This window comes from Xenopus laevis, chromosome 1S, assembly GCF_017654675.1.
Source record: "Xenopus laevis strain J_2021 chromosome 1S, Xenopus_laevis_v10.1, whole genome shotgun sequence".
NCBI classification, from domain to species: Eukaryota; Metazoa; Chordata; class Amphibia; order Anura; family Pipidae; genus Xenopus; species Xenopus laevis.
The window spans coordinates 151,397,342-151,413,211 of NC_054372.1; the positions used below are offsets into that span (position 1 = coordinate 151,397,342).

At 39.3% G+C, this 15,870-nt stretch overlaps 1 protein-coding gene across 1 annotated transcript in view; it reads right to left on the reverse strand.

Annotated features, from left to right (window-relative positions):
• Positions 1-903: 903 nt before the first annotated feature.
• cux2.S (cut like homeobox 2 S homeolog) overlaps positions 904-15,870 on the reverse strand; it is a 224,333-nt gene continuing 209,366 nt past the window's right edge. The window contains exons 17-22 of the mRNA XM_018244218.2: positions 13,569-14,347; positions 12,642-12,801; positions 8,036-8,299; positions 7,516-7,704; positions 4,689-4,962; positions 904-3,804 (exon numbers count right to left, since the gene is read on the reverse strand). Of these exons, the coding sequence (XP_018099707.1) occupies positions 2,988-3,804; positions 4,689-4,962; positions 7,516-7,704; positions 8,036-8,299; positions 12,642-12,801; positions 13,569-14,347 (2,483 nt within the window). The 3' untranslated portion in view covers positions 904-2,987. The remainder of the gene's footprint in view (positions 3,805-4,688; positions 4,963-7,515; positions 7,705-8,035; positions 8,300-12,641; positions 12,802-13,568; positions 14,348-15,870) is intronic.

Consider the following 15,870-nt stretch of genomic DNA (forward strand, 5'->3'; position numbering starts at 1 on the left):
GTTAGGGAGTGATGCCTTCACCCCTAAATTACCTGTGAACTACAATTCCCAGGAATGACGGTGCATATAGTTTATAAATGATACAGGGCTGTGGCTTTCACCTTTGTGCCTTAAAGGGGTTGTTCATCTTTGAGTTAACTTTTAATATGCTGTAGAAAGTGATATTCTGAAACACGTTGCAATGGTCTTAAATTTTTCATTATTTGTTTTTATTCAGCAGCTCTCCAGTTTGCAGTCTGGTTGATAGGGTCCACATTTCCCTAGCAACCATGCACTGATTTGAATAAGAGATGCAGATTTTAGCCTAAAAAATTCCCACAAGCACATTCAGGTAGAAATCCACCCTTTGTGCAGTGACAGGCAGATGCAACTGTAGCAAAGGACAGATGGCAGCACCAGTACCAGCCAATCACTGTTGTTTCTCTGCAGGAGGGAAAAGGCCAGCAAAAGATTAACCATGTGAAGCATCTAGCACATGAATAGCCACTCCTTTTCCCCACTTAAAGAGATTCTGTCATCATTTTTATGGTGTAGTTTTTATTTCTAAATTACACTGTTTACACTGCAAATAATTCACTCTACAATATAAAACTTCATTCCTAACCCAACAAGTGTACTTGTAATATTGGTGTGTAGGCAGCAATCTCAGGTCATTTTGCCTGGTCATGTGCTTTCGGAAAGAGCCTGCACTTTAGGATGGAACTGCTTTCTTGCTGTTGTTTCTCCTACTCAATGTAACTGAATGTGTCTCAGTGGGACTTGGCTTTTACTATTGAGTGCTGTTCTTAGATCTACCAGGCAGCTGTTATCTTGTGTTAGGGAGCTGTTATCTGGTTACCTTCCCATTGTTCTGTTGTTAGGCTTCTGGGGGGGGGGGGAGTAGGGGGGTGATATCACTCCAACTTCTAGTACAGCAGTAAAGAGTGACTGAAGTTTGTCGGAGCACAAGTCACATGACTGGGGACAGCTGGGAAACTGAAGTTTGAGCCAGCCAGATGCTTTAGTAGCGAATGTTCCATATCAATTGCAAGCAGAGAGGCATATGCGGACTGCCTGTATTTGTGCATCCTCTTATAATTTTGTGAACTTTACTTCTGTAGCACTTTCACTGCGACTCTAGCCATACACTGGAGCTGACATTTATTCGGCAGGAATATAAAACACAATCCTGGGACCTTCTATGGACTTTACTTGCCTATTTCTTGGCTTAGAATTCTAAGAGCAGCATATGTGGTACAGGGGCACAAATACACTGGCAAATCTGCAGATGCAGGGGAGCCCAGGAGGTATAGGGGGCACATGAGGCCCTAATTCATATACAATTTCAATAAACATTGGTCAACCTCTAGACAGTTTGGGGCTCTGAATAATAATTTGCTGTTGGACCCAGTAATATTTAATTATGCCACTGCTTAATCCTTTTACTAACTATAGTAACATAGGCTTATACCGAGGTACAAATTCAAGACTAACTGCAGCATATTACTTAAAAGCCAGGACTATAATCTTATAAATGGAGAAATCTGTGGGAGACATTTGTTATTATTGCAAATAAATAGCTTTTGTTGTTAAGGAAATGTCTCTCATGCAACACTCTAGGGGTTATGTAAAAAGCACTAAGTTTGCCCAGGAACAGTTCAAACTGTTTTCAGTCTAGTGATCGATATGTGATTGATGAAAAATCTATGACTGTAAATTCTTGTACTTGTTAATACACAGGAGAGAGTGAACAATACATGAAATGCAGATTGAGGTTCTAATAAATTAGGCTGTGTGATCATCTTGTGGGTTCACATATACAACTAAAGCCCAATATAGTCAGGGCCAACCGACCACCCTCCTCATATTATTAAACTACTAGTTTTCCACGAGCAACTTAAGCTGGAAGTATTAGCTCATCAGCATCTGGGCTGCCAAAAGTCACCCCCTCCTTGGCTTAGTATGAAGTGCTAATAGTACCTCGTGCAGCTGTATTAATGCGAGTAGAGTGTTCTCTGTCTTCCAACCGAATCAAATACGTCATATTAGATGGGAAAGAATTTCAAAAGAAAAATCCTAAGAATGATAAATATTTACCTTCATAAATCATGTAGTTGCTGGGGATCTTTTACTAAGTAAAATTAGTCAAAATCATTTGCCACCTGTGTTCTTTGTCATGAAGTGTCCTTGTAAATACATAATTGCAATATATTTGCTAAATGCATCAAGTACCCTGGCACAGTCTCAAATGGGCAGGTTTTACTGGAAACTAGATGTGTAAATGTTGATGTGAGCAATGTGACAAACTGCCACTTAGGGATGTAGGTAGGAATGTTGGATTCTGTTTGAACCCCTTATATAACCTGTGAAGTAATGTTCTAACCCTGTGCTGTCCATCTCCACAACATATAAACACTGCACAGAATTCTATGGTAGTTTTCTTTTTTTTTTTAAATGGACCAATGGGATTAAGATACATTGATGACATCCCATTTGGAAATTAGAGTCTTTCAGACTATTCTATTTTGGGGTAAACAAAACAGCTGTTGGAAGAGGACTGGACTTGAAACATATTTCATTTAGTCATTCTTTTAGTGCTTCAACAATGGCTTAAGTGTTATTTAATCTCATCCAGTGGCAAACTACGTGGATACGTTATATATTGAACAATCACTGCTACATATCGGTCATGTTACAGTTATCCGTTTATCAAAGCAGCCCCGGTTGGTAGTAAATTCCAAATATTATTTAATAAAATATCTAAAATTTCTATAAATATTTTTTCTTCTAAAAGAATTACTTTTAACGTGAAAACAAAGTCAATATTTTTTTTCATTTCATGGATTTTTGGAAGCAGTTTGTTTTTCTAAACTCCTGTTCTCATACACCTCTACTTCACAAAACAAGAACCATAAAATATAAATTATCCCATATATGTTCTCTGCAAGCTCTCCACTTTACTCGGTTCCAATTTGTTACAAAAAGATACTGTGTTTTTAGGCCATTTTTCAAAATTCCCATTCCAGGGTTTCCTCCTTATTTGCTGCTCTCTCAAGCCGGTGAATAATGTTATTTAAATTGGCCATTTTCTCATTTCTTTTCTGGTTGTTGGGACCATGTTTTGTGGACAGGTGTAATGGGGCATTGTCACTGGCAGGGTTCAGTTTATGAAGTTTTACTGACACAGTGCCAGGCAAGGATGGGGAAATGGGGGCAGAGCAAGTAGGTACAGGGGATACAGACATCATTAGGCCAGGGGAAGAGGCAGCTGAAGGAGAATTTAAAGACACCTCCAGGCTGCTTCGTGAAGATTCTGCTGTGGACTTGAAGCTAATTGGGTCAGTCTGCGGCCGTTCTGTGTTTGGAATTTCCTTGTGAGAAGAACAGTCATGCGCACTAGATGGACGTAACTTATCATAAAAAACACTGCTTCTTCTTAGATAATGTGGTCTCTGAAAGTCGTCACAGTTTGAGGCAACTTCATCTTCTCTACTCATTCTGCTAGTTTCACAACACAATGTGTGTTCAGGGCTGCAAGAATCACAACGTTTAGAAGAGTCGTCCTTTCCTTCTTCTCCTTCTTCTATGTTCTCTTTCTTTATTTTCCTTGTAGCCCCCCTCTCTCCAGTGTAAGCAGCATTGTGCATTAAGGGATCCATGTCACAAACTACCAGTTTCCTGTCAACACTTTCAGAGGTGGGGCTGTGCAGTGCTGGATCCCTATGTAAAGTACATATAGATGTGAAGCTATCACAGCTGCTTGGCTCTTGATCGGTGTCATTGTCCTGCTGGCCTTCTATCAGAGTCTCCCTGCGCATGCGCGACCTGTAAGTATAAACCAAATAATTATACACAAGACCCACAAATTTCCTGTAAATGATATCCTTATAAACAGTACTATAGATGTCATCAGTTACAATCGGTGCTTAGTGATGTCATTTGCATCACATGACTCTATGGAACTTTCTATGGTCATGCAACTCCTTGTTTGACTTCTAATATTATTATATTTTACAGTAATGGGGTACATTATGTTGTATCTCATATTTCATAGATGACATGACTGACCATTATATATAAGGTAACGATTTATTCAGATGCTATTACATTCTGTATAAAACCCAATAATACCTGAGGGGGGTGGTGTGAAATACTCGATAGAGAGGGACATTTAAAGTCAGGGCACACAGGTAGATTCGGGGAGATCAGTTGCCCGGCAACAAATCTCCTCTTCTTCAGGGCAACTAATCTCCCCGAACTGCCTTCCCGCCTGCTAAAATGTAAAACTGACTAGGAAACTTCGGGCGACTTCAGAAAACGAATCACTCCGAGTGCCATCCCGCCGGCGATTTACATCTTAGCCGGCTTGTCTCCCGTCATACATACACCAAATATCGTACAAAACTTTGTTTCATACAATATTACTGGTGCATCAATGGCCACCTTTAAAAGTAAAAAAAAGCTTTAATGTTGATGTATTATCTGACAATGTGCTGTCTGATCTAAGCACTCATTTCCATGGAAGGGAGGGATCAGAGTAATGTGACTTGGAGGGGTCCCCAAAACCTTTTTCAGGGAGACCTGCCAAGGCTGATTACACTACTTGACTTAAGTACTAAAAGCGAAATATTCTTTGTAACACTATCGCCATGCTCTTGGAGAACTGTTCCTAGTATGTTTTGCATGTGGCCTTTTTTATATGCTCTCACCTGTAGTTATGAAACCAGTTAATAACTGTGTTTGTCTTGAGGTTGAGTTGAAATGAGAGCAGCTCGATAGTTTGCTGTGATGGGTAAGGCTCCAGCTGATATGCTTTCTTTAGCGCTTCTTTTTCTTCGGACCCAAGCACCACCCTGGGCTTTTTCATCTGCAGGTGACTGTATTCTTGCAGTTGGGGGCTCGGACTTGCCCTCTCTGTTTTAGTGTTAGAGGATTCGCTGTCTGAACCTCCACTGATAAGGCCATAGCGACGCTTTAGGTAAGCTGCAAAACACAGAATGTACTAAATGCTGCTGGCTTGAGTGTGGCAATGACATGGGGGTTCTTAGGGTGTGTGATATTTGTTATGTTCAATTTCAAATAATTCCATTTGTTTTACTATAAGACATAATCACAAAATATGTGCTACTTCCTTTCTCACACTAGTGACTCCAAATAATGACCACTACTATTGGGCTGGAGATCCACTGTTACTGCTACTCTGTACTCATTTAAAATAACTCACTTTAAATATATTTAAGGAACATCAGCCACAGTCTTTAGGGATGCCTTTTTTTTGCTTAAAGGAGAAGGAAAGCTAGCCACAATAGTGCAAACTAGAACTCTATATTAATTCTGTACAATGCTTAACAGCTCTAGAAGCTCTCTGTTTGTTTAGGATAGCAGCTGCAGTATTAGCTTGGTGTGACATCACTTCCTGCCTGAGTCTCTCCCTGCTCACTCATAGCTCACAGCAGGGAGGGGAGGTGAAGCACACTGAGCATGCTCACGCCTGGGGCAAGAAGGTTCAGGCTGAAGGCAGGAAGTCTGATAAAGAAGCCCATGTTTACACAATAGAAGGAAAGAAATGCTCTGTATCTTTTCACAGAGGACTCAGAGCAGCACTACTTACTTTACTTACTTAGTTTTAACCTTTTCTTCTCCTTTAAAATTTACTTAATTTTAATTTTAAAGTAGTGATTTTTTTTAAACTCTAATAAATTGAAATGGTATGTTAATTATGAAATAATTGGAACCTTTAAAATTCCATCAAATAGTCCCGACCCGAAAACTCGAATCAAGTTTTCCTCCAAAAAACAACCTAGACTTTTTTGCACGCGCTACATTTTTTTCCCATTTGAGTCTATGGAGTGTCACTTTCTAAGAGAAACTTGGCAAAAATTTGGCTCATCAAAATGACTAAAATCTTTAAATAGTTCAAGGGACCTCTGCCATTGACTTCTACATGAACTCGGCAGGTTTCTGGTAGAGAGTAGTCGAATTAGAACTGTTTCCAGGGACGAGGTGGGATCTCACATTTGAATTTACATTCGAGTTGGTGTTTTTAAATTCTAATTTTCCATTCGAACCTTGTGTAGTAAAGTGTGATGTAATGACAATGGGGGTCATTTATCAACACTGGGCAAATTTGCCCATGGACAGTAACCCATGGCAACCAATCAAATTGCTGCATTCATTGTTCTACTTGCAGCTGGCTTTAAAAAGCTAATCACTGATTGGTTGCTATAGGTAACTGCCCATGGCCAAATTTGCCCAGTGTTGATTAATGAGCCCCAATGATGCTACAGATAAAACAATATATACAGTACCACCCCTCCCCATAATTTTACTATAGAAATCTTATAAGCCTGATGCTGGTATGCACTCCCTAAATATTCTTTAAATATACAGAAATCATCTCAGAGTCACTAGTATTTAAAGGAGAACTGAACCCTAAAAATGTGTAAAAATGCCATATTTTATATAATGAACTTATTGCACCAGTCTAAAGTTTCAGCTTGTCAATAGCAGCAACGATCCAGGACTTGTCACAGGGGGTCACCATTTTGGAAAGTGTCTGTGACACTCACATGCTCAGTGGACTCTGAGCAGATGTTGAGAAGCTCAGCTTAGGGGTTGTTGCAAATTATCAAGCAGAAAATGAGGTTGGCCTGTGATGCTACAAGGCTGATTATTACATTCTGATGCTAATTGCACTGTTTCTGTGCATTAATTACTAATCCGCCTTATATTGATGCCCCAGTAGCTCCCCATCTTCTTTTCTGTTGATTCACTGCACATGCTCTGTTGTGCTGCTGTCACTTACTGAGCTTAGGGACTTAGGGTATTAAATCTTTATGTTAACTTTTGTAATGTTAAAGAAAATCTAATTATACTACTATATTAATTTCTTGTTTTTTTTCCTGAAAATTCCAGCTCTCAAATTGGGGTCAGTGACCCCAGCAGCAAAAAAGCTATTGCTCTTTAAAGCGACACTGTTATTGTTACTTTTTATTACTTATTTTTTCATTCAAACTTCTCCCGGTCATCGTTCAGTCTATTATGCAAACCACTGAACAAAAATGAAACAATTCAAAAACCACAGTTGAGAAAAAATGAAAACCAATTTGTAAATTCAAGTTGGATTCACAACCCCTGCATGCTCATTAATTCTGCCACTGATTATCACTCCAGGTCTTTTTGACCAGCAAACCTATCAGGTCATCCACATTCACCACTCCAGCCACATTATATTTATTATATATATTATATATATTTATATTCTATGTATATTTTGAGTCAGTCCCTAAGCCCAGTACGTGACAGCAGCACAGAGCATGTGCAGTGAATCAACAGAAAAGAAGATGAGGAGCTACTGGGGCATCTTCAGAGGGACAGATCTTTACTGCTAAAGGGCTGTGGTTGCCTTGGGCTGGTACAGAAGCACAAAACATAATGTACAACATTTCTAGCTACTAATTTCATTTTAGTTCTCCTTTAAATAATGAGGCTTTACATTTCCTTGACTGCACATGACGTTAACATGACAAGACTCACCTTTTTTCTCAATTTTCTTCATGTCTCTGAGCTTTTCAATGTTATGAGGATCACGCAACCATAACTGCATCCGTACAAATGGCTCTCGCCCCTTCAGGCTCAGCTTGTGCCATGGTTTGGGCCTGGACAATAGGTCTGATACTGAACCTTGAGTAAGGCCCAATATGCTCTCTCCAAATAATCTCTGACCTGTACAGGAATACATATAGACATGAACCAGAATGCAGCTTGTTGTGACAATGTTTTGATAATTATTAAAGACAAATGTAGAAATGTTGTTCGAACATCTATAAGAAAGGTATAGCAGGGGTGCATACTGGATGGAGCTGAGCTGTCACTTTATTATATATAGGTGTAGAAAACCTTGCATGTTTTATCATTGCTCAAGCTTCATGCCCCCTACTCATTCCCTTGACTTGCTTGCAAAGACAAGATGATGTTAAGAAGTATACAAGCACCGTATGTACATCACCAAAGTGTTTGTAACCAGTTATTTAGCCTACAATCCTCTGAACGTTACCTAAATTATTTTCTGTCAGCACCTCTTTAACCTTCTTGGTGATGGAGTAGGTGTCTAGCTCAGCAGACATGGCCACCATTTCCTGGATGCCTGAAGCCTGGTGATTTGGAAAGATTTTCCCACTAAGTGAAGAAGCAGGTCTGCTCTCTGGCTGTAGGTTTTCTTTAGTGCTCTCCAGGTTTAACATGAGCAGAGGGCTCTTCTGTTCTGGTGGGCTTAGCGATGGTGATGGAGATGACGGAGTCTCAAAGGGACTTAAAGTGCCTATATAGAGATAACAATAACTGTACAGCGCTTGCATAAAATATTCATAGTATTTTTTTAGACATTGGAGGCTAAGGTTCTGAAATAACTGGGAAACTGGACTAGAGCACCTACCCATAGCCACCAGTCAGGTAATTGGTCTAGTACAAGCTAGAAAATAAACTATATGATTGGTTGCTATGAGTTACTGCCCCAGTGCAATTTCCCACCCCTTGTATTAAATCAGCCCCATGTGTTCAAAGTATAAATATATTCTTAAATACAATAGATAATAATGCTAGTAAAGAAAAGCAAATACAATACTTTCAGCACATTCTGTAAGATATATATATATATATATATATATATATATATATATATATATATATATATATATATATATATATATATATATATATATAGCTATTATTCCAATTGTCAGATTTACATTAGACCACACTCAGAATAACTTGGATGCAGGACCTATTTCAATAATTATTTACATAACATCAGATAATAAAGGTAATAGTTACCCCACACCCATAAAGGGGTATTAAACCTTTATGTTAACTTTTGTGATGTTATAGAAAATCCAATTCTACTACTCTATTCATTTCTTGTTTTTAGTTTTTGAATTTTTTCTTGTTTTTTAGTTTTTGAATTCCAGCTCTCAAATTGGGGTCAGTGACCCCAGCAGCCAAATAGCTATTGCTCTTTAAAGCGACACTGTTATTGTTACTTTTTATTACTTATTTTTTCTTTCAAACTTCTCCCGCTCATCGTTCAGTCCATTATGCAAACCACTGAACAAAAACGAAACAATTCAAAAACCTGTTAAGAAAAAATGAAAACCAATCGCAATTTGTAAATTCAAGTTGGATTATCCGGAAACCCATTATCCAGAATGCTCCAAATTATGGAAACACTGTCTCCCATAGACTCTATTTTAATCAAATAATCCAAATTTTTAAAAATGATTTCCTTTTTTTCTCAGTAAAAATAAAACAGTTCCTTGTACTTGATCCAAACTAAGATTAAATGAATCCTTACTGGAAGCAAAACCAGCCTATTGGGTTAATTTAATGTTTAGGCGACTTTCTAGTAGACTTAAGGTATGAAGATCCAAATTACAGAAAGAACCATTTTCCGGAAACCCCCAGGTCCCAAACATTCTGGATAACAGGTCCTTTACCTGTATTGACTCTCTGGGTGGTTATTCAAACTGTTGCACTGACCTGAAAGCCGTGATCAAAATGCACATCCTTTTATCCTAAAGCGGGATAACCAGCACCAATTCTGGGGCAGCAGCCCAGGTGCCGCCCCCCCTCTTCTCCCGCTCCGCGCTTAAAAATTAGCGTCGGAACGGGTCTAAGGGGCAGTATCGCTAGTGCATTAAGCGCAATGACGCTCTCTGCACTAGCGCAGCCAAATTTATGGGTTAAATCCAGGAAGTTCGGCTCTTAAAATTGCAAGAGGCGACTTTTTGCCGCCCCTTGTAACTGGCTGCCCGCTGCCGTCTGAGGCAAGGGTCTCACCTTGCCTCATGGCAGAAGCGGCCCTGGGAATAACTGTCATCCACATATCATAAAATGCCGCAATAGAAATTTCAATAGAGGATGGAGACCTGGTTGGCTAACTCCAATATATTTGGAGGATATTTTATTGGTTTATGGGCCAATTGACTTTCACAAACCTGGACTTGAGGATTTCTACTTTCCATGTTTGGCCTCATTGATTTTTTTAATAATGTGGGATATTAATTTATAATATCAATTGTGATTTATATATGAATTGGGTGGGGCAATATATTTAATGAACTGGTTATAATGTACTATGAAATTGATTTTGATGAAAGATTTAACTGAGAGACACTAAGGGGCAGATTTATCAAGGGTTGAATTGAAAATTTAAATTTTAAAATTCGAATTTCGTGTTTATTTTAGAGTAATTTCGACTAGGGAATAGCCCAAATTCGATTTGAGTTTAAAAAAAAATTAGAAATTCAGATTTGAATATTCACCATCTAAAACCTGCCGAATTGGTATTTTAGCCTATGGGGGACCTCCTACAATCAATTTGGAGTTTTGAAAAAACTTGAATTGAGTTCGATCCTATTCACCCGTTTTTAAAGAATTTGTTTTTTTAATTAAATTTCGATTGGTCATTTTGTTTCGAATTTCGAGGAGAATATGGAAGTTGATGGGAGTTTTTAGAAACTCCCATAATCTCGAAATTTGAATCTTAATAAATCTGCCCATAAGTAACAAAAGTGAATGGTTTCTGAAGCGATTATTACTGAGTGTGATTTATAAGGTATATATATATAAGTAAAGATTTTTTTCCTCATGCACCACTCTGATTTTTGAGCTTTGTAGTGCTTCATACAAGCAGGTGAGTGCATTAGCCACAAATAAATAGTTCAATTGCAATTTGTCTCAGATTATAACTCTACATAAAGATGGACAACCAATTTAAGTGGCTACTTAAAGGAACAGTTCAGTTTACAAATAAAAACTGGGTAAATAGATTGTATGTGCAAAATAAAATAATGTTTCTAATATAGTAAGTTAGCCAAACATTTAATGTATAAAGGCTGGAGTGACTGGATGCCTCACATAATAGCCAGAACACTACTTTCTGCTTTTCAGCTCTATTACTCTGAGTCAGTCAGTGACTTGAAGGGGGGGGGGGGCACATGGTACATTTCTGTTCAGTGAGTTTGCAATTGATCCTCAGCATTCAGCTAAGATTCAAAAGCAACAGTTATGACCCATGTGCCCCCCACAAGTCTCTGATTGGTTACTGCCTGGTAACCAATCAGGCCTGGATTTGTGGAAATGCCTAGGGCGGCAGGATTTTAGGGGGGGGGGCATGCTGCCCAACCACACCCACACCCACATTGGTTCAAAAACACTGGGGATGCACAGGAGATACAATCATTTTTTTAAATTTCCCATGCACCAATCCCCATTGCTCCTGTCCCCCTGGAGGGGACAGGGGCGACGAACGGTAGTTGGCCTGGGGCGCACACTATGTAAATCCAGCCCTGTAACCAGTCAGTGTAAACCAAGAGAGCTGAAAAGCAGGAAGTAGTGTTCTGGCTATTATGTTACACATCCAGTCACTCCAGCCTTTATACATTACATTTTTGCCTAACTCACTATATTAGAAACATTTTTTATTTTACACATACAATCTACTTACCCAGTTTTTATTTTTACACTGAACTGTTCCTTTAAACTCTGCAGCTCCTCATTACTTTCTGCTGCTCCAATTGTTCGGTAGTCGGCCCAAATGAACAGAAAAATAGAAAGGCAGCCACACAACTGTACAGTCCATCATACATTATCCATACCATACTGTATAGCGTCTGACTAACCCATGACATTCCACCTTTAGATCTGGCCGTTTCACCTGACTGCTGAATGACTTAAGCTGGCCATAGACGTGCAGATTTTATACTATGAGCGATCACCGTTCATTCGACAATTAACCATTCAAATGAATTATGTAGGAAAAAGAACAAACCATTGATGTTCTGGCCATTATTGACAGACTGCAATCGTACAAAAGTTATGTCCAACAAATAGTAGTCACCATTGATATCATCAGATAAGTCATACATGCAGAGATTTCTTTATGCCAGCTTTATTTACCACTTGTGGCAGACAAATACACAAAAAAGAGGAAAAAGAGGCTTCAGAATATCAATACAAATAGTTTACCAAGTGTATCCAGTGGTCCAGGTGCACCAGACCCAGACCCTCAGCTTCAGGGAGCAGCAAACCAGCATGTACAGATAGAGAAAACAGGGCTAATACAAAGGACCAGAATACATTTTTTCTAAAAAGTTATATTTATTAGTAGAAATTAAAAATTTCGTATCCTTAGGGCACTTAGTCACAGGCCCATGACTAAGTGCCCTTAGGGTACGAAACGCGTAAGGCCCATGGAGATGTGTAATATTTTTAATTTCTACTAATAAATATAAAAATTCTGGCCCTGTGAATTCCATTGAGTGCCGGTTAGTCCTGTTTTTTCTATAGGTACATGCAGAACAATATACAACAAAGTCCTAAATGCAAACGCATTATTCCATTGTTTAATATAGCCAGATCACAGTGATCCCAATACTGTGGGGGAACAACCCCATACACAAGCAGAAGTGATATTGACTGAGCACAACGTATCTACTCAACTGGAAATGTTATTGGGGCCACACACAGCAAAATGCTACGCTTACTACGTGACAAATGATTACACTGATGGATGAACAATAGTTTCTGCCTGATCAGCTTTATTAATGATTTACTCCCTACCCCCCCAAAAAAGAATGTTCAACCCTGAGCTACTTTCTCTGTACCTTGTGAGAGGGCTGGCTGCTGAGTAATTTCTTGGTCCAGTTGATCAGTGAGCCAGAGCTGCATGCGAATGAAAGGTTCACGACCCTTTTGGGTGAGTTTGCTCCAGGGTTTGGGTCTGGATAACATGTCACTCACGCTGCCTTGTGATAATCCAAGAACCTAAATCATAGCACATAGATTAATCGTGGTAAAGAGCTTGCAAAAAATGTGTTTCATACTATAATTGTGGTTCTATTAATGTCAACTAGTAAAGTAAATAACAGAAGGCAAAGTATGATGTGATCAGACCTGACCAATGTGAAAGTTAGTTATTAAAGGAATTGTTCAGTATTATAATAAAAACTAGGTAAATAGATAGGCTGGGTAAATAGATAGACTGGCAACCAGTCTGTGGTTACCAGGCAGTAACCAATCAGTGACTTGAGGGCGGGGCACATGGGTCAAAACCATTTGCTTTTGAGCTGAATGCTAAGGATCCATTGAAAACTCACTGAACAGTCATGTCCCATGTGGACCACCTTCAAGTCGCTGACTAACTAGGGAGCTGAAAAGCAGGTAGCTGGACTATGGCTATTACTGTATGTTAGACATCCACTCACTCCAGCCTTTATACATTACATTTTTGGCTAACTAACTATATTAGAAACATTTTTTTATTTTGCACTGCCTATCTTTTTACCCAGTTTTTATGTTTACACTAAACTGCTCCTTTAAAGTCTGGCAAGTCTGATAATTGTGTGCCCACAAATTGCACAAAGGTTGCCATAAAATGGACAAAACAGGCAAGCTTGGTCCTTTATGACCTATTTTGGCCATTTTATGGCATACATTTGTTTTGATCGCACTTAAACACATGTTGGCATTAAGCTATAACAAATTATAGGGTGATGTGCTGACTTGGATATTGCACAATTCATCTTGGGTACCTTTTCTCCAAAGATTCTTTGGCAGATGCCATTTTTTGCCAACTTTTCCTTGACCTGCCTAGTAAGGTCCAATGTATCGACTTCTCTGTACATGTACATCTCATACTGTTCTGGAGTCAGAGGTGGTACTGTGGGCTTGAGATTCCTTGGGACATAAGCAGGATAATAAGAAAGCCGATTTATGTTTTGTTGGTCAAGGATTCCGGCTTCCGTTTTCACGTCCACCGGCTTGTGAGCTTCATCAGCCATTGTTATTTCTTCCTCACTGGGAGTTATCTCATAGTTCTCTGCTCGTCTCCACGGTCTGCCATTGACCATACCTGAGTAACTGGAAGAAGATGACGACAGTGATGGGGAAACTGACATCAAGGGGCGACTCAAGAGGTTTCTTTCTGTTGCCCAGTGCTGGTCAAAGTATGACCCTGCGTCACCTATCTCGGTCTTCACTTTGCGTATTATGCTCTGCACAAAAGCCACAGGAGACAGAACACTTAGTGGAGTCTGGAGGGAGGTGGTGCTGGTTACAAAGGTACCCTCTTCCTGTTTAATATGGATGTGAGCAGCATTGTGTGTTGAAGGTGTAAGGATAGGTCGTTCTGCTGGTGGGGTGTTCACAGACCGATGGCTGTTGCCTGACTCAATTTCTAACAGCACCTGCTGCTGAGCCTGCATTTCCCTTCGTGCCTGCTCCAGGATACTCTTAATTGCATCCTCTGAGCTGTTGGTGGTGCTAGAAGATGATGATGATGATAAAGGAGCGTTGGAGCCTTTTCTGTCACCTGCATGAAAACAAAGAGCCATTTAAGGAAGTGCGCAAATGTGAGCAAGACTAGTTGCAATGTTGCACCCTTCAAACTGAACTAAAAGAAAGGACAAAGGCTCATATTTATATAAACTAAAATAATAATGAACATAGTTTATTAATGGCCCCAGGTGCAAAGCTGTGCTGTGGAGTTATAATTGCAGGTTATATTGTATTTCTATATGCCGCTTTGAAATTTAGCATGTAGTAAAGCAAACAGCAGAGACGCATATGGGAAATAATAGAACTAAAAAGACCAGATATCATCCATAAAAACCAGCCAGCATGTTTTAGCTACCCGATTTCAGCCCCGTGTGACCCTACCCATAAAGTCAGAATCTGAGCTGAAGTAGTCCATGGCAGTAAAATTTAGCTTAGAGAAATCTAGTTGCTGTACTTACAGACTGCACAGGAGCACGAGGCACAGACACAATAATGGATAATGTTTGTGCACTTACAAATATGTAGAGTATTTGATAATAGAATTGGATAAGCTGAGTTTAAAGGGGAACTCCGGCTTCCAAACTAAAATTTGATAAAGAGGCCCAAATAACACAGAAACCCCTAATATATAAATCACAGTTACCTGTTTCTTCAAAAAGTATGAATATATGCCATTTCTATGCTGAAATCCAGCTGTTTAACATTTTGTCTCTTTCTGCATCATTTGAAATCCTGACAGGGAAGGAGGGACTAAACACTAATGTTACAAATTGTAACAACTTATCCACAGCTTACAGACAGCATGCAGGAACTACATAGCCCACAATGCATTGCACTATGATGTTTCGTTCCTTATTGAAATCACGTGTGCAGGGAATTGTGGGGTTTGGAGGATGCAGACTGAGGACAGATGGCTGCTGATACAAAGTAACAGTAGTTAGCCAGCTCAGCAAAGTAGTCAGACAGATCAGCAGGAGAGCAGTAGGCTAGGCTTAGGGAACTGTTCCAAACCATTAAAAATCATGAAAAATTTGTATATTTTTTATTGGTGTATATAGTTGCTTAAGTTGTGTTTATGTGGATTTCACCTTTTACAGTTATTTTGTCTATAGGTTGCATTGAAACAGCTCAGCTCAGAGAAGCTTCCCATAGTGACTCGCAGGAACATGCATTAAGATGCTAACTCTGAAACGTGCTTATTTTCTTATAACGTTTTAAGCTCTCAGCCAATACCATATTGTTCTACTGTTGGCTGGGCTGAACACTTGCCGACCTGTGATTGACTATTGAAAAACAAAGGACAAAATAAGACGTGCAGTTCTACAGGTTTAACATTAGATGGCAGTAGCAGATTTAGGTACTGATATACCCTCCCTGGAACATAACCAGACAAGCACAAAAATAAGATCATGTAATCTTAACTCAACACACACTCTGATAATCTAACTTATTTATTAACACTCAGGGGCCTTGCAGAGTGTATGTGTATGTATTTGGGAATTCCAATCTACTCCATTACATTACAGTTTGCTTTCTTGCTGTTCTTGGAAATGCTGC